The 18,248-nt window shown below is 55.0% G+C and overlaps 1 protein-coding gene across 7 annotated transcripts in view; it reads right to left on the bottom strand.

Annotated features, from left to right (window-relative positions):
* HDAC5 (histone deacetylase 5) overlaps positions 1–18,248 on the bottom strand; it is a 34,840-nt gene that overhangs the window by 5,498 nt on the left and 11,094 nt on the right. For 2 of the 7 annotated variants that reach the window (XM_066364011.1, XM_066364012.1), the window contains exons 3-14: positions 16,118–16,192; positions 5,832–6,091; positions 5,587–5,728; positions 5,360–5,474; positions 4,955–5,085; positions 4,678–4,824; positions 4,478–4,590; positions 4,053–4,184; positions 3,613–3,835; positions 1,988–2,199; positions 1,440–1,730; positions 594–759 (exon numbers count right to left, since the gene is read on the bottom strand). In XM_066364011.1, coding sequence (XP_066220108.1) covers positions 594–759; positions 1,440–1,730; positions 1,988–2,199; positions 3,613–3,835; positions 4,053–4,184; positions 4,478–4,590; positions 4,678–4,824; positions 4,955–5,085; positions 5,360–5,474; positions 5,587–5,728; positions 5,832–6,091; positions 16,118–16,192 — 2,007 coding nt within the window. Of the gene's footprint in view, positions 1–593; positions 760–1,439; positions 1,731–1,987; positions 2,200–3,612; positions 3,836–4,052; positions 4,185–4,477; positions 4,591–4,677; positions 4,825–4,954; positions 5,086–5,359; positions 5,475–5,586; positions 5,729–5,831; positions 6,092–16,117; positions 16,623–18,248 lie in introns of those variants that run through there. The other 5 variants (XM_066364016.1, XM_066364015.1, XM_066364014.1 and 2 more) reach the window with 5 other exon arrangements.

Here is an 18,248-nt window from a genome sequence, read left to right as displayed (position 1 = left end):
GCCCTTGACACCTGCACTGTCCACCGTACCCTCAAGACTATACTCACAGCACATCCTCCATTCCCCACGCCTATCATAGCCCCTGTGTGCTGCTCCCCCCACCCTCACTCCCCACTAGTGACACAAGACCATCCTCAGGAATCTGTGGCCCCCTCAGAGCTCAGCACGGGGCAGCTTCACGTAGAGGAACTTTTTGGAATGGACACAGGCCTCACTCTTGACCTCACAGGGAGAAAGGGGAAGGGGGAAGGGCAGGATCCAACTGAAACAGTGGCTTCTCCACCCATTTGGGCAGTGGGCAGTGACAGCACAAAGTCAGGTGGTCCCTCAGCAGTAGTGGGTGGGGGCCCTGAAAAAGATGCTGCCCTAGTGAGTAGGGACAGGTCACTCACCACCCTCCCTCCCAGAGGGGCAGAGGCTGCCACCACTACCACAGGTGGTCGTGGTGCACAGGGAGAAAACAAAGGCCTCTGAGGGGCCCTGGCAGTCCCTTTAGGGAAGGGACTCTATCTCTTCATGAGCCCCACCAGGCTGAATGCCATGCACAGGCCCCTGGCACAGGTGGAAGACCAGCTGGCAGTGGAGGGGCTCACCTGTGGTGAAGAGGTGCTTGGTGGGCTGGTCTGGGGGGCTCTTCATGCTCCCAGGAGCAGCAGGTGAGGACTGGGTGCGGCCCAGGGCCTGGTGGGGCACAGTGGACAGGCTGAGGGGCGCCTGGTACACCTGCAGAGGCTGCAGCTGCTGGGCATCTGAGAAGACCTGGGAAGGAGAGGAGGGAGCCTGGCTGAGGCTTAGCCTGCCACGGAAGTGAGGACAGGTGCCCTGGGGCCTGGGGGGGGGCAATCCAGCCCTTCTAAACCTCCTCTTTCTCCCACTTCCTCCAAGCACAGAAGACACTCCAGCCTTCGTTGTCTCCATCTCCCAGGAGATGGGGAGGGGTGGGGGGACAGTGATGAGTCATGCCAGAGTAGCACTGAGGTAAGAAGCACAGGACGGGGGTGTGGGAGGGGGAGGGATGAGTCAGGCCGAGAGGGCTCAGCTCTGTCCGCAATGAATGGAGGGCGCACTAGGTGCAGGGCAGACTGTAGTAACCGTGGAGGCGTGTGTGTACACACGCACAAACGCACGCACAGAGACCAACGCACAATGGACCCTACGTAGGCAGTAACGCAGATACAGCCACGTACACACACATATACACACACACAAGCAGACAGGCGGGGGAGTCACAGACGCAGGGAGGGGCAGGCAGACTGGTATTGACAGACAGCTGGGAGACCAACACAGCAGCTCCCTCCCTTCCATAGCCCCTTTTGCTCTCTTCAGAAAGCTTCCTGGGCACACAGCCTGGGCACTGCAGACTAGGGAGAGGGGAAGGCGAGGGTGGAAAGTAGCAGAGAGGACAGAGGGGTGGTGATCAGGGGCTGGGGGAGGGGTACCTTTTTGTAACCAGCACTGGACTCCTCCAAGTCAGGTCCCTCCTCAGCACCACTCTCGCCCTCCTCATCCTTGACCTGGATGCAGTCCTCCTCTCCCTCCTCCTCTTCCTCCTCCTCCCCTTCTTCCTCCTCCAGGTCTTCCTGCGTGCTCTCACTCTCTGTGGATCCTTCTCGGGGTATAGTGAGGGCCCCTTCCCCCAGCAAGGCCTCCTGCTGCTCTGTCAACTCCTCTTCTGTCTCCTCAGGGTGGGTGGTGGGCTGTCGCGACAGCTCCCCAGTCTTTGTGAGGATCTAGAAGCACAGCAGAGGGTGTATCAGCTGGGAGGGGAGCAGCCATGCAGCCTGTGGCCTAGGAGGGTCAGTCCTTCCCTCCCCTCTCCCCTGCAGCCACCCAGCCCCTACAGAGCTACGTGACTAGGAAAAGGCAGGATGGCTCCTCTAGGCAGATGTGGCCCTAGGAAGTGGCCTAGGGTGTCAGCCCCCTCTCCCCTCCTGCCAGCCTGCCCCTGCCCCAGCACAGCCCCGCACACTTGCTCCTTCCAGCTCACCTTGCCTAGCTGCAGCTGCTGCTGCTTCTGCTTCTCCAGGAACTGTTGGTGCTGCTGCTGCATGACCAGCTGCTGCAGGGCCTGCGGGCTCTGGGGTAGCGGTGAGGACTGGGTGCGGCTCAGGGGCCGATGCCTTGGGAGCTTGCCCACTGTCCGCATGCTGGTAGTCACTCGTTCACCTGTCACCAGTGGGGACTGCCCATGGAGCGGCACTGTGGGGTGCAGGGAGGAGAGTGACCATCATTTTCAGGCCCCCCTATTTCACTCTAAGACTCTCTCCCTCCTAAAACCCTGTCACCTACACACACAGGAAAAACCCTGAGGGAGTCTGGAGCACCCTGCCCCCAAACTTGAGCTCCATTCCTCTTCCCCATAACTGAAGAGTCTCACAGCTCAGAGCCACCGCTCCCAGCAAGCCTTCCTGGATTGTCCACTCTCTCCCTTTGATTCACTTATGTTTGCACATACAGTACGTACTCTCAAGCTCTCCATGCGAGTGAACAATGCCTAATTCTCCCCAACTACAAGAAGACTTCCCTGGTCATGGACATAAAGCCCAACAGGTTAGGGAGCCTGGGAGCCAGGATCATGTGTCCTTTAAGCAGAATCTCTTCTGATGCCACTGGCTACTTAAGGACTGAATGTCCAAAGCTCTGCTGATCAATCCCATAGCTTCCAGCCACATGTGACTACTGAGCACTTGACATACAGCCTGTCTATATTAAGATGTGCTCTAAGAGTGAAATACACACAGATTTCAAAATAGTATGAAACGCAAGGTAAAATATCTCATCGATGTCTTTATATTGATCATATATTGAAATGATATTCTAGATGTAGTGATAGATACATGCCATCAAAATTAATTTCACCTGTTCCTTTTTACACATTTTTTTTTAATTTTTTTCTTTTTCTTTTTTTTTTTTTTAATTTTATTTATTCATTTTTAGAGAGGAGAGAGAGACAGAGAGGGAGAGAGAGGAGAGAGAGACAGAGAGAGAGAAGGGGGGAGGAGCTGGAAGCATCAACTCCCATATGTGCCTTGACCAGGCAAGCCCAGGGTTTTTAACCGGCAACCTCAGCATTTCCAGGTCAACACTTTATCCACTGCGCCACCACAGGTCAGGCTTAATTTTTTTCTTTTATTAATTTTTAGAGAGGAGAGAGAAAGAGAGAAAGAGAGAGAAAAGGGGGAGGGAGGAGCAGGAAGCATCAACTCCCATATGTGCCTTGACCAGGCAAGCCCAGGGTTTTGAACCGGTGACCTCAGCGTTCCAGGTCAACGCTTTATCCACTGCACCACCACAGGTCAGGCTTTTTTTTTTTACACGTTTTTAATATGGCTACTACAAAACTTGAAATTGCATATGAAGCTTGTGCTATCTTTCTGCTGGACAGTGCTGCTCTGGAGCATGAGCTCCATCACGGCAGCAGATGTGCAGAAGAGTGCCCAGCTGGCTGTACGTACTCAGCAAGTCTGTAGATTGTGGAAGAAATCAATGATGCCATTCAGGGAAAATAAGAGGCCTGTCAAGTATTCCTGGCTGCATCACTTTGATGGTCCTGCCGTGAGCCCCCGAAGGGGGGCCTGACCCACTCCCTTGCACAGCCACCTGCCCACTCACCAGCGATGAGGGTGCTCTGCTGCCGGGCCTGCTCCAGCAGCAGTACGTGCTGTAGCAGAGAGGCATGCCCATGGGGGCTCGTGTCACCCTCCAGCGCCACACCCAGCAGGCAGCCAGGGATAGAGGATGTGCTCATGAACTTGCCAGTCAGTGTACCACCCTGCCGCAGGGACTGGAGGGCCTGCCTCTCGGCCTCCTGCTGCGTGGACAGTTTCGGGGAGGCCTGGGGATGGAGAAGGGAAACAGAGGTGAAGGAGGGGCTTATATTACCCACCAGTCCTGCCACCTTAGGACCCGCATCCCTCAATTACCCTCTGCCCACTTCCCAGCTTTGGGGTAGGACATCTGGGCTCCCCCTCAGGGCCTTGGGAGGACAAAAGCCCCAGCTGGGGAAACCCAGGACCAAAGACGCAACACCAAAAAGGAGCGCCCACACTTACGGTGAGGTGCGAGTTGGTGACAGTGACTGTGGCCTGCAGCCCTAGGGAGATGTTGGGCAGAGAGGGAGACGTGTAGAGGCTGAACTGGTTGGGAGAGCTCTCCAGAGGGAGGGCCCGGTGCTGGGGGAGCATCTGGGGAGCAGTCAGGAGAGACAGGAATGAGCACAGGGGGGACACCTGGGGCCAAGGCTGAGGGCTCTAACAGATGCCCTGCCCCCCCCATCCCCACCTTAGGGGGACTAAGAGTCATAGCCCTTGAGGGGTCCATGGGGCATATCCCACTCAAGGGCAACAGGTCCCTCCAGCCTGTCTACTTGGAAAGAGAAATCCCTGCTGGGCGAGACAGACTGGAATGAACCACCATCCTTCCAAGGGAAAAAGAGCACCTCTGGCCACCCGCCCGCCCCGCCCTAGCAGGCCTGTACCTCAGTGGGGATGTTGGGGACTGAGCCAGTAAACCCGTTCTCAGCGATGGTGCTGTGGGAGCTGTTGGGAGAGCTAGGGCCAGAGCCTGGCGCGCTGTTACACACTGATGACACTATGGGAGAAGTGGCTGTCAGCGAGGCCTGCTTGGAGCCACCTCTACTCCCAGACCATCAGAACAGGCAGAGAGAGGAGTCCTTACCCCCAGGCCCAGCACCTGTGATCTCAACAGCTCTCTTCTTAAAGGTGCTAATGACAGTCCCATCCTTGCGACGCAGGAGGGGACTGCTTCTCCGCTCAGCCACCTTCTGCTTTAGCCTTGAACGTACTTTCAAGTTGGGTTCAGAGGCTGGGGAGAAGGTAGCCAGGGTTCAGACACATCTACACAAACAGGCACACTCTGCAGCCCTGCCCTCCCCATTTCCACCTTCACCTCCCAGGAGCCACATTCCTGGAGGCCAGGCTGGGCATTCGCTTACCTGTTTTGCGGAGGGGGAAGTCATCGCGGCTGTCATAGGGCCCAAGCAAAGGCAGTTTGTAGGAGGGAGGCGTCCCAGGGGGGCCACTCTGGGGAGGGGAACTCTGGTCCAAAGAAGCATGGTGGGCTCCCCTGGGGGGTCGGGGGTGAGGACAGAGAAGGATCTAAGTTGTCACCCAGTCAGCTAGACCTGAAACCTAGCAGTCTACATTTATGAAATACCACTGTACGTAAGGATAGAAAATTGATCCTGAGGAGGGAAGCGATGGGAGAAACCAGCAGTGGGATTTCCTAGGCGAGTGCAGGGCCCATATATGGCTTCAGGCCAGGAGCCCCTTTCCAGCCTGCAGGCAGGCAGCCCCTGAGCAGAGCACCCCTAAAACCCATGTCTGTCAAGGGCCATTACCAGCATTTGGGATGCTGCGGGAGGGAATGGTTGAGGCCGCCTGGCGTGGGCTCCTTTGACTTTGACAGGAGGAATTCCTGGAGCCTCAGCTTCACCTCAGTGCTGGCGATGGCACCTGTGGGACAAGGCACAGCTGACCTAGGCGCTTGGAGCCAGAACCCCGCAGCTGGGGTGGGGGTGGGGGGTAGGCCAGAGTCCTGGCTAGCCCCAGAAGGCCCAGGCCGTACTCTCTTTGCTCTTCTCCTTGTTCCGCAGGATAAGCAGCTGCTGCTCCAGCCGCTGCTTCTCCAGCTCCTCCTGCCGCTGCTGCTCCCGCTGCCGCTGCTGCTCTAGCTCCTGCTGCCTCTTGGCTGCCAACATCTGCTGCTGCTGCAGAGGCATAGGGGGCAGGGGTGGGGGGGGGGAGGACGAGTGAGCAGGTCTGGGTGGGGGTTAGAGGTCTGGGTGATCCCCCCACACCCCCCTCGCTCACCTTGAGGTGCTTCTGCAGCTGGACCTCATGCTGCCGTGTCAGGTGGTCATGCTGTTTCTGGAACTCAGCAAACAAAAGCTGCTTCTGCAGCTGTTGCTGCTGCTTAAGCGCCAGAAGCTCCTGCTGCAGTTGCTGCTCCCGCAGCGCTGGGTCCACAGGGCCTGCCAGAGCACCCCGCAGCTCCACTGGGCTGGGGCTGCCTCCACCCCCACCCCCCATGGAGCTGGGCATGGCTCCTGGCAACACCGGCTTCACCTCCACTGTGGGAAGAAGAGACAGAAAAGGGTCAGGAGGCCTGATCCCAGACCCCACTAGGTCCTGGCAGCCGTGCCTGGCACCCAGAGAGCTTCCAGCAGGACTACTAGACCAAAAGACAACAGACAGAAGTGGGAAGTCCAACCCCTCTGCTCTGGGACACAGTCTCCTGCCGTAATTAAATAAGGTTGAAGCCATGAAATTCAATAAAAAAAAAGATGCATCAGTGTGAAGCACCGTACCTAGAAGATTGTAAGTGCTCAACACGTACTGTTGTCATTGACGGTTAACGCCACTAGGTGTTTTATATGAATTACTTTTTTGAGGCGGAAACTGAGGTTCAAGAGATTTAAGTAACATGATCAAAGAGAGCCAGGTGATTGATGAACCAGGATATGAACCCAAATCCTATGCTTTTAACCACTATCCTGCCTGTAACCCCTCTCCCACCTCTCAACACCACACACTCCTCGCCAAGAAGCCTATACTAGAAGAGAAATTGAGACACAAAGGTTGGTCCCAGAACTGATGAGCCTAGCAGCCAGCGTCCTCAGTAAACCCAGGGGAGGCCTTTGGAGACCCTCTAGACATCCCTACCCACCCCTTTTCTCTTACCAATACCAACTAGGGCAGATGGAAGCCAAAAGGAGGGGCTATGGGAATGAGGGTTGGGGTGGGAGCAGGAGGCCTCAAGGAAAGGGGGTGCAGGGCTGCACCAAACCAGGGACAGGAGGGGGCTGGGAGTCAGACTCACTTCCTTTGCTGGATTATCTCCTTTCAACAGTTTTATTGTAATTACCCTGAAAATGCCGCTATATATAGAGTGAGCCAAACAGCAGCTGTGCCTAGGGGGAGGAGGGAATGAGAGAATGGGAGAATAGGAGGGCAGGCGCAGAGAGGAGGTGGGAGGAGGAGACAGGAAAGGAAAGGGAATCAGACAGGAAGAAGGGTAATAGCAAGGGGGGCCTGGACCTGAGGCAAAGGGCTCAGAACTCCAGTCCCAGGGACAACCCACTGGGAAGGAGAAAGGGGACCCAAGACCTTGGGTCCAGACCCTCATGTGGACAATGGGCTGACAGGCCCCAGAGGGTAGCAAAAGATTCCAATGGGAAGAATAGGTCTCGACCTCTTAATTTCCCTCTAGACTGTGATCTGGTCACTGAATGTCACTTCCCATCACTGCCCTGTGGTTGCCAGGGCAAACACCACACCAAGGAGCCCCAAACCCAGCCCACACCCCACAAGCCTCCTGATGCCAGCAGGAAGGGGAAGGCAGGCTACCCACTGCCTGGGAAGGAGGAAGTGAGAGAGGCGAGTCAAACCCCTCTTGTTTCTTTTCCATTTCTTACTCCAAAGAAAGCTCTCACTTTCCTCACTCCAGCCCAGGAAGGCCATAGAGATCGGGAAAGACTGCTGTGGCAAGGCCCACTCCAGCCCAGGCTAAAGAAAGGACCCAACATGCTAATGGCTGCCAGTGTCTTCTGCCCTGAGAACAGGCCTCTGTCCAGGTCCCCTCCACCACCACCTCAGGAGTCCAGAGAGCAGTGAGAGGGTGAAAGGCTGAGCTAGGAGAGGCTCCCACACCCTATGGAGTCTCTGGGCCTAGATCTGTCCAGTGAAACTGCACTGAAAGAGTGTCGTGAAGGCAGGGGCTAGGTCTGCTGAAGGCCAAGACCATGCTGGCCTCATGCCTGCATACGGCCCGAGACCCCTGGGGGTGGGAGGTGAAGCCTGAGCAGAACGTCTCTCTCAGTCCGTACCAGCCCCTACTCCCCCGCAGCACTGCTGGGTACATTCTTCTGTGGTTTGCCCGCCAGCCACACTGACGACTCTGCGGCCAGGAGGCCAGAGCCACATCTGCAGGAGTGGCCAGATGTGGCCAAGAGGGTGGGGCTATACACACTCTTTCTCTCTCTCTCTCTCTCTCTCACACACACACACTCTCTCTCTCTCTCTCTCTCTCTCATCCCCTTTTCGTCCCAACCCATGTCCTGTCCCAGCACCAGGAAATTGCAAAGGTGGCCAGCACCATCCAGGGTGCAAAGCAGCGTGGCAGCAAAGAGCCAGCCACTAGCCTCGGGTCTCCTGAGCCCTGAAAACACTCATCAAGGCCCCAACCAAGAGGTGGACAGGCTTCAACCTGCTGCTCCCGGCAATGCTGGGGCTGCGAGAGTTGATGCCAGCCTGCTGCCCAGGGAAGGGCAGGGGTCCAAGCACCCCTGGCTCCCAGATAATCCTTCTCAGGATGAAACTGCCACCAGCAGTGCTGGCAGACAGGACATGGGCTCAGGCGAGGGGAACCTCCCACCAGGGCTCCCACCCAGCCACCGCCACTAGGAGGCTAGGCCCTGTGCTGCAGTGAGAGCTGCAGCCCCATTGGTATGCAGGTGACGGGCAGCCAGCGGGGTCCAGCACATAGCACTGTTCCCACGCACGCAGGAAGCACAGGCGACTGGAGAATATTCATCTTCAGGCCCTGAGGAGCCTGTACAGGATGCAGCACCCCAGGGCCCACCAGGTAGTAACCTGGCTCTATCCAAGATGGAAGGGGCTGCAGCTGAGCAGCTGAGTCAGGGAAAGGGTGGGAGAAAGGCGCAGAACCCCTGAACCTAGTCCGCTGGGCACAAAACCTAGAGCCTGGCTGACCCTGCACCCCCTCAAGGATCTGTGCCCTCTGCCAGCTTGAAGTGAGTAGAGCAGGTGGCAGTGGCTGCCACCAGAACCAAGCACCTGGAAGGGGAAATGGGTGTGTCATGAGAGGAGACTCTTGCTCGCCTTCTGGTGGACTGAGAAAGGTGGAAGAACCTCTGAAAAGGGAAGAGGGTGGGAGGAAGGGCAGACTCCTTAAGAGAACAGGCTGGGAATTCACTAGCAAGAGGACCACTGAAAGGCCAGGGGAGGGCTCACATAGAAGGCGAGGCCCTTGGTCCCCCCTTTACCCCCACACCTTCTTCTGACAGAGAGCTGTAGGGAATAGAAAGTAAGCCAGACAGCTGACACAGCAGAAGCATCATCTACCCTGCTCCAGACTCTGCCTAGTCCTGGGAACTCTGACCCTTCCTCCTGGGAATGGGGGCCTTAGGAACAAGCAGCAACATCATCCTGTCCTCTGGCCTTCTGCAGGGACAGCCTGGATTCTTGAGGGGAGGTAATGTAGGTGCTTATGGGCAATCTTCAGAACAACTGCCAACACGGCCTTAGACTACAAAGAGAGTGTCCAGGCAAAGGGACACTACACAAGCCCAAGCACACAAGTGGCTCTGGGACATACGAAGCAGATTTTAGCAGCACCTTTGGGAATAAGGGTTCAAAATAAAAACAGATGTTGCTGCCCAAGAACAAGGCCAAGAATTCCTCCTGCTCTGAACACGAACACAACACAAGCCGTGCTCCAGATCCAAGCCCTCTCTCAGAGAAGTCACCAACTGCAGAATCCCTGCGACCCAAACACTGGCAGCAGGCAAGTGGTATCTTCGTTTCCCCTTGGAGAAGTCCTAGAGGGAGCAGGGCAGCAGTGTGTGGATCTGCCCAGCGGATCTATAAAAAGCTCAACAGTTGGCTCTAAAAAGACCCTGCTCCCAGGAGCCACCAGCCAGAAATGTCTAGGGAGGAAGAAGGGACCAAGGGTACGTAGAACATGAGGGAGGCATACATTAAGTTGTTTGGAATGTCTACACAGGACAAAAATGAGACTTTTGTGGATAAGCCGCCCTGGATCTGAGGAGCTACCCTAACAAAAGAAGGGAGAGTGAAAGGGGCTTTTGAGATCATCTGTTTCAACCCTCCTGTTACACAGATGAGGAAGCCAAGACTTTTAGGCTCCTGTACAGTAGATTTTACCAGCTAAGTAGCAGGGACTTGAAGCCAGATGTCCTGACTCCCAGCTCAAGCAGGCAGCCTCAAACACTAGCCAGCCCTGGCCAGATAGCTAGCTCGGCTGGTTAGAGCATCCTCCCAATACACCACAGTTGTGGGTTTGATCCTTGATCAGGGCACATACAGGCACAGATCGATGTTTCTACTTCTGTCTCTCTCTTTCTCTCAAATCAATCAAATAAACAAACACTAGCCTGTGCAGCCTGGCTCCAATGGGGCACCCCAGGTGCTCAGTATGCACCAGACCTGGATAACTGGCCCCTCTGGAGAGCAACAAGCCAGCAGCCCACCCAAGAGGGCAGCGCCTCCCACCAGCACCAGTGCCCTCAGGAGCAGGCTAGGGAGTCAGCAGCTTCCTTAAATGTCTAATGACCTCATTCTGTCCCTCTGGAGAATGGGGAAAGGCTCTCGTCCCTTTCCTGGTCTTGAGGGATTTGCGAAGGAGGCAAGAAACAGCATTTCATACTCCTCCCCATGACACCGATGACCCCTCCCCACTAAGGACGGTTTCCCATGATCTATTTCTGCGCTCTTACGTGATTAGTGAGGCCAATTTAGGCTCAACAGGTTCTACCACAATTCAGACAGCATTTCCACATGTGCAAGCTGGGAATGACTCTCACCTAGCAATTTTCACGCCTCATGTAACACACATCACATAATGCATAAGAGCAAGGACTTTGGAGTAAAAGACCAGGGTTCAGGTCAGGCTACACCACTTCCTAGTATAAGGGACCAAGCACCTCCCTGTGCTCGTGCAAGCATCTGTGAAATGGGAGTAAGAATAGCACCTACCTTCCAGAGCTGTCAGGCTCAGGAGAGGTGGTAACACATGCAGAGAAGCTTGGCAAAGGGCCTGGGAAAATCTCAGGAGGTGCTAGTCACGGCTATTATTAACGGCTCTTGACATCTCCTGGTCCCCTTTGGCAGTCTAGTGAAGCCTATGGACCACTTCTCAGAATGTTTCCAAAGTCAATGAAATAAAATACTCAAAATTATGTGGGGCCAAATTCACAGATTGTCTGAACTCTAAGGAAGTCAGGCTCAGACATCTCTCAGAGTTAGGTCTTAGCTCTCTCATTTCAGACTGTCCCAAGGTTGCTCTGCGGTTCTGTCCCAATCAAAGCCCTTCCTGTGGGCCCCACACAGCACAAGCCAGAGTAACCAGCAGCTGGAGCCCAATGTTGAAGAAGGAATCTCTGGGAACAGACTCCTCCCAAAGGTGGCTTTTCCAGGCTTTCTCTCCTGCTTTACTACCTCCAAGAAAGGCCACTCTGTCCTCTGCAGCTCAGCCCACAACGGTGGAATCCCTCCCACCCCTCAAAAGCATTACTTAGCACAGATGGGCATGAATTTTAAGCCTTGGTCTCAGGGCCCCAGTTCCAAGCAGCCAGAAAGTCTTCCCTGGTACCTGAACTGACTGTGCCTGCTGCAGGCGACACCTCCCTCCCAGTACTATTCCACATCTTCCTGGGCCCCTCTTCTTGCAAGGCAGAAGCAACATGAAAATAACTTCAGAAACTCTTCAAATGTTAATGCAGGGAGAGCCTGCAAATCAGCAACTTAACTTCCCCAGTTGACAGAGAAGCACAGTAAGGCCACAGACGGAAGAGATCTGTCCAACATCACCTGGAAAGGAGGTGCAGGAACCAGCCAGGGCTTAACACCAGCTCTTCTGGCTCTTTCTATTTCCCACTAGAAAACAGGAGAAACTTTGAGGGCTGCTCTTGAATTTAATGAGAGATGGAATGAGGAGCCAAACTCAGTATTAAGGATCCAGGGATCTCGGGGCCCCAAAACACTAGGACCCAGGAGCACAGGAGGGAAAGGAGCCAAGTGGAAAACCCCCAGAAAACCTGAGGCAGACTGTGCCTCAGAAGGACCTTAAGCCTTGGGGGTGCGGAGCCCAAGTGGAAAGCACAAAGTTTCTCTCACTGGTAAGGATGGAATTTATCATTGGTCTTGAGCTGCTATATGGGGGAGAAATACTCACTTCTCCTCCCAGCCCAGTCATTTCCAGGAAGCATTTGGGCACCAAGCTAGAGGCAATTAAAAGGCATGCTAACCATTCCAAGTCTGCAGCTGTTGCTGGGACTATTCACTACACACCTGGGGTGGACAGCGGGGGCCTCAGTGCATAACCCAGCCCGGAACATCCAGCAGGGCAGCCTGCCCACCTGGCCACTTGCCATAATCCCCCACCCGGCTGGGGTTTAGCCACCTGCTCCCCAGCATCTCAAGACATCCTCCCTTTCCAGACCGCCAGGCTGCTAGGAGCAGGATCTGACTCTGACTAGGGCAACAACGTAGGTGCTTCTGTGGAGTCCTAAAGCCCATTGAGGCCTCAGGAATACTAGTGACACCCACTGGTAGGTTACTAGGCTCCGTGACCACTGTCTACATGACCGCTGTCCACACAGCCCTTACTCCAAGCATGGTCTGAGTCAACTCCCATCAGAATCACCTGAGCTGTGCTAAAATGCTAGTTGCTGTGCTACCCCACAGAATCCAAGCCTGAGGGTGGGTGGCAAGGCTTGGAAACCTGCATTTTAGTACATTCCTTTAGTAATTCTGGTGCAACTGAAAGTTTGAGAACTACTTTCTCCCGGTGTTCTGAGGCTCATTTTTGCTGCCAACCTGACAGCTGTTACAGCTGTGTACGTGGACATAGTTAATCTGATTTCCTATATGGCAGCTGTGCAGCAGAGAAGGGACAGCTGAGGGTCTCAAAAACAAGAAGAGGGGATGAAGTAGGAGGGGGTGGGGCAGGGGAGGCTGTCTGAATGGGACAGGGTGTGCAACTCTATACCTGAGCCCCCTTCCTCTGTTAGGCCAAAATCCCTGCAGGAAGGGAAACCGCTGGCCAAGTGGTCCCCAGTATTTATAGAGAACAGTCTCCTCTCAGAAACCTCAGGAACCTCCCCAAGGCCAGACTGGTCTCTATCCTCTAGGAACACAAACTTTGGAAGGTACAGAGGATAGGCCTACCACATACAGTTGTGCAGGATGTGTATTGCACAAGGGCACCTGACTGAAGGAGCAAGTTGAGGACTGAAATCTAGCCCACAATCCAGTTGCTAAACCATGCATTCTGGCATGAGGATGTAGCCACCTGAAAGAAGGGCCACTTTTTAAATTTGCACAAAGGAGCTCTTGTGTGGGTTGGCAGTGGCCCTACACAGAGACGTGAATCCGAATCGCAGCTGTCACTCTGTGACCATGGACAAGTTCTTCAACCTCTCTGATCTTTTCCAATTACAAATCATGGCTATTAATACCTTCCTAGAAAAGATAAAGTAAGAAAAGCACCTGATATCCTGCCACTTAGTACACTATAATATTAGTTCCCTTCCCACTGAAGTCTCACCCTTCCTACACTCCTTACACCCTACACCTACACACCCATACACCCAGTGAAGCTTGGAATGGTCTGAAGAACGTGAATAAGAATAGCCAGGGGAAACCCCAATACCAAACCCACACCCCATGGCACTTCTCAACACCCCAAAATCCACAGCATCTTTTCTTGGCACAAGCAGGATGCACACCCTTCCTCACTGGGGAAAGGAGACTCCTCTTCCATGCCTGCATGTAATATCCTGCACGTTGCCCAATCATCGCTCTGCCCAGTCCAGGCTGGAGGGAAATTATCCAGGGCCCACAGAAGGGAAGAAGGGGATCCCCTAGCACCCTGGAGTTCAAGCTTCCAGACTCCCCAAGCTAGGACCAGACCTATATGAGGGGGTGCCCATTGTGTGCCAGACTGATGTGGAGGAGCCCTCAGGAAGACCTAGGATAGCACTAGACTTAGGAAGACCTACACTGTGATCTGTCCCCATACTCAAACAGGAACAGCAGAGCCCTGCATCCTGCATGGGCTCCACCTTAAGGCTCTGGCTCACCTGCTGGGGCAACTCACCATACCTGTCCATTTACCCAGAGGGCCAAGCCCCAGAATAGAGTCTAGGAATCCTGCCATCAGCCCTGGACGCCAGCCCCTCAAGCATCAGTCATTCATTCATTCATGTGCCAGGCACTGTGCTAATGCTGGGAAACGGCCATGAACAAGACAGCCCAGAGAGCAAAGGATGCCCATAAAATGGGGTTCCACACTTGCTGCTGGCATAGACAGAATCCACCCTGGTAAGCCCCAATTCCTCAGCCCCTCATGCTGCAAAGGACTGATGATACATACTGTCCAAAAAGCGTCCCTGGACACCTGCTTTTTTAGCCACAGGCTCCTGCATCCTGTCTAGAGGCTGATCAAGACATTGGGGGGCGGGGCGGGGTAGGGGGAGGCGGCCTGGGCCCTCATGGCCATGTTTATCTGGGGTGGATTTTTTTTAACCCAAAGGTTAAAGTGTTTCTATTTGAAACATCTATTTACATTCCAGCGCCAAAAAAAAAACAAAACAACAAGGCAGCCGAGCTCCCGGCCTATATCTGTCCCTAGCCGCGTCACGGACACAGCATCAGAGTTGCGCAGGGGGGAACATTCTTAGCCCTCTCCCCGAGCCGCTGAGGTGACTCACGCCTCCCTCCTGCCAGCATGGACCACGCCACCGCTCAGAAAGCTATGCAGTGTCTGTGTTGTGGGGGGAGACAGGGATCTGGAGAGACTGGCTGGGAGGCTCTATGTGTGCACAGGCAGTCGTAGGAACGAGGATAGCGGGATCCCAGCCTGGGGTTTAACTTGAAAGAAGGTGCGAGGTGAGAGAACACCTGAGGGGAAAACCTCAGGCCAGCCACCAGCTGCTGCTGGGAGACAAGGGACAGTGGTAGCAGGGCAGGATGGGTAGACTGATATGGCATCTGCAAATGGGGCAGAGCTGCCCCCAAGCAGATGTTCTGCAGATTCAGTCCTTTGCTTTCCAAGAGACCACGCTGACTCCTGGGTCAGCAGGCAGGGTCTTTAGCTAGAACTACAGACTTAACTAGACCAGAGTTAGACCAGCCCTTGATGTTTACACTCCCTCCCAGGGGACTATGCAGGGACTTTGCTGGGCTGATCCCCAGGGTTATGCTCCTACCCTAGGAGACTATATGGACATCCCTGCCCAGGCAGATGGCAGGCCTTGTTCCAAGGGTACTCTAAAATTTCCCGAAACATTCACCTTCTAACACGTCCCAGTTCAGCAACAATATTATCCCTGGAGGGTTTAAGGCCAAATCACAGCTCCCACCTTCCAATTCAAAGCTTAGGACCCACGCCCACATATCCAGAGGCAAAGACTCTCCATACATACACACACAGAGACACACACCCAAGTGCCAAGCCACTGCCAGGAGGGGCCAAGCGGGCATGGATCCAGCAGGCCCGTCCCTCAAGGAAGCATCTTGTGGTGCCGGCCTGGTAGGAAGGCTGTGCCAGAAAGGCCTGATGCTGCCAACAGGTTCCTGGGAGGGAGGGAAGGAGGGAGTGGCCCAGCTCTGGGGGACCCCACCCCCAGCCAAGAGTCAAAAAAGTCCCTGCTGAGAAGCAGCCAGGTTACAGGGTCTTTAAGCCTATATGAAAACATCTGTTTGCCCTCATGAGATGGGAACAAACAAAGGCCTGGGGAAAGGAAAGATTCAGGGGAGCTAATGCCTAGAGCAGCCAAGGCCCTGACACCCAGCTGCCAGCCTCTGCCTAACTCTACCACAGCTGCACAAGCCTCTTCCCTAGGTGTTTTGATTCCCAGGGGCCTCCTGCCTAGGGACTTGCAGAAGTCACTGCACTGGGCCCTCTGACCCTCAGAAACCAGCCAGAGGAGCTAAGGTAGCCTTTATTTGTGTGAAGACTCAGCTATGGCTTCTTCCTCTGCCCAGACTTGGGGGTCGGGCAGCCTGGAGGCAGGTCACTGACCCACTTCCTCCCCTCTGACCATAGTGCCAACTAGGCCAGGATCCTCTAGCAGTCCACAGCCCCCAGCAGCCAATGCTGACCCTGCTGGAGGCCAGAGGGACTGGAAGAGATGCAGCATAGTGCAGCTGAAGGGAGAACAAGAAAACCCATCTCAGTGAGTGTGGCTCCCGACTAGCCATATTCTCAACACAAAGCTCCCCCAAAAGATCTAAACAAGACCATATCTGGGTGAGGCTCAGAAGAAGATGCTCAGCCCCAGGGACAAGGATGCCCAATGGCAGAGGGCAGGTGAGGACACCGAGGGACTTACCTGTCACAGGGATGCCGTGTAAAGGAGTCCGAGGCAGGATTTCCAAGGATGGTTCCCGGCCTGACATCCCATCTGCTGAGAAACAGGATTCTGTCTCATAGATGGTTTGCAGCATCTCCACCAGCCCCTGAGCCTTGGGCACCAGCAGCATGCCAGGGAGGGGGCCGCCTGAGGCGGAAGTCAGCCAAAGGGAAGGTAGTGGGCAGGCCTTCACTGCTCAGGGGCTCCCTCAGGCCACTGCTGCTGGGACCCACACTTGGGGAGGTGCCTCATCCGGCCTGGGCACTCCTGGCAGCAGGAGGAGCCAGGAGGCCCCGGAGCTACAGGCCCAGCTCTCCCCTAGAGGGGCATGGGACCATCGGCCTGTTCCCAGCTCTCAGGAGCTGGAGTATGGCTGAGCACTTAAGGGACAGGAAGGGGAGCTCAGCAGGCAGGCGGGCTCTCTGTGTTCCCTCCCAGCCCTGGGTGACAGCTCTGGGACTGGCTCCCTGCTCCTCCTTCCCGAATGAGCCGCCGGCAGCTGGCAGGAGACTGAAATAGCAGTTGGGGGAGGGCCCTGTCTATAAATAGGTGGAGCATGCTCAGGGAGCTGCAGGCTGGCTGCCAGGAGCTGGGCCTGGCGGAGGCCCCAGGGGGGGAGGCGCGTTCCACCCCAGGAGGAAGCGCCAGGCAGGGGGATGGGAACAGGGGAGGGCCTGCTCTCAGGGCCAAGGCCACAGAGCCTAGTGGCCAGAGGCTAGGCTGAGGAAGGGCACCACCAGAGTACCCATTGCATCTGGGAGCAGCTCTGGCAGGCGAGAAACTGAAGACCAAAAAATAATTCCTTTTCTATCTCCCCTCTCACATCCACAGCAGGCACAGGAACAGGAAGGGACTCAGAGAGAGCAGCAGACAGGGCCACCAGGCCTAACTCTGCATCTCCCTTGGAGTCCTTCTAAGAGCCTGACAGGAGTTTATTTAACTTCTGCCCTCCCTCAGAGCTGGGAGGTGCCTCTTCACGCCCTCCATGAGCAGGGAGACCCCTGGGCAGTGGCTAACTGGCAGCTCCCACCAACCTATTGGGGTATTACCTCCAGAAGCCCCTCACAGAGGGCAGGAGACTCTTCCTGGCTGGGACTCACCCTCGCCCAGGGAAGGGGACCTGGGAACACCTGCCCATTCTCAGAGTGCAGGTAGTTCTTACCCTACAACAGGGGTCGGGAATCTTTTTGGCTGAGAGAGCCATGAACGCCACATATTTTAAAATATAATTCCATGAGAGCCATACAACAACCCCTGTACGTTATGCATTATCCAATAAAAATTTGGTGGTGTCCCGAAGGACAGCTGTGATTAGCTCCAGCCACCCGCAACCATGAACATGAGCAGTAGGAAATGAATGGATTGTAATACATGAGAATGTTTTATATTTTTAAGGTTATTTTTTTTATTATTAAAGATTTGTCTGCGAGTCAGATGCAGCCATCAAAAAAGCCACATCTGGCTCGCGAGCCATAGGTTCCCAACCCCTGCCCTACAATGTGCCAGGTGTAATTCTAACAGCAGCACATATATCACCTCATTTATTCTGCAAGATGACCTCAGGAGATAGGTGCAGGTGGGGAAACTGAGGCACCAAGAGATGAAGTCACTCACCCTTGGTCATATAACTGCTTAAATGGTAGGGCTGGAACATCTTAACGCTAACTACCACAGCCCACTGTACTCCATCAGTGTATGAAGCAAGAGGCTGCCAGCTTCCAGCCCTTCCCCACCAGCACCAGACCTGACAGAGCAGGTCCTGTTCTGGGGTGCTACTGTGACCTATAGCTGGTGCCCCACGAGAACCAGTGATACCCACCTACACTGCCCACTGCTGGCCTGTCCATTCTCCTCAGGTTGTGCCTCCCACTGGTACAGAGATCCCACTTGGCCCCCTGACCTCACTGGAGCCTTTTAATAGCCTGGTTATTCCTGGGTCTGTGCCCCCCTCCCCCTTCCTGATGTCACAGTTGCTATTTTGGAGCCCCCTCCTGAACCCTTCTTGCCCCCAACTCCAGGCATGGAGCCAGGGACACCTGTCCTCTCCCTGGACTGGATGACCTCACCCTCTTGTCGGGATCCGGGGAGGAACTAGCCAACCAAGGACACA

The sequence above is a fragment of the Saccopteryx leptura genome, chromosome 2 (genome assembly GCF_036850995.1).
Source record: "Saccopteryx leptura isolate mSacLep1 chromosome 2, mSacLep1_pri_phased_curated, whole genome shotgun sequence".
In the NCBI taxonomy this organism is placed as follows: domain Eukaryota; kingdom Metazoa; phylum Chordata; class Mammalia; order Chiroptera; family Emballonuridae; genus Saccopteryx; species Saccopteryx leptura.
Note: the sequence above shows the minus strand (reverse complement) of the source record. Positions and strands in the feature narration are given on the sequence as shown.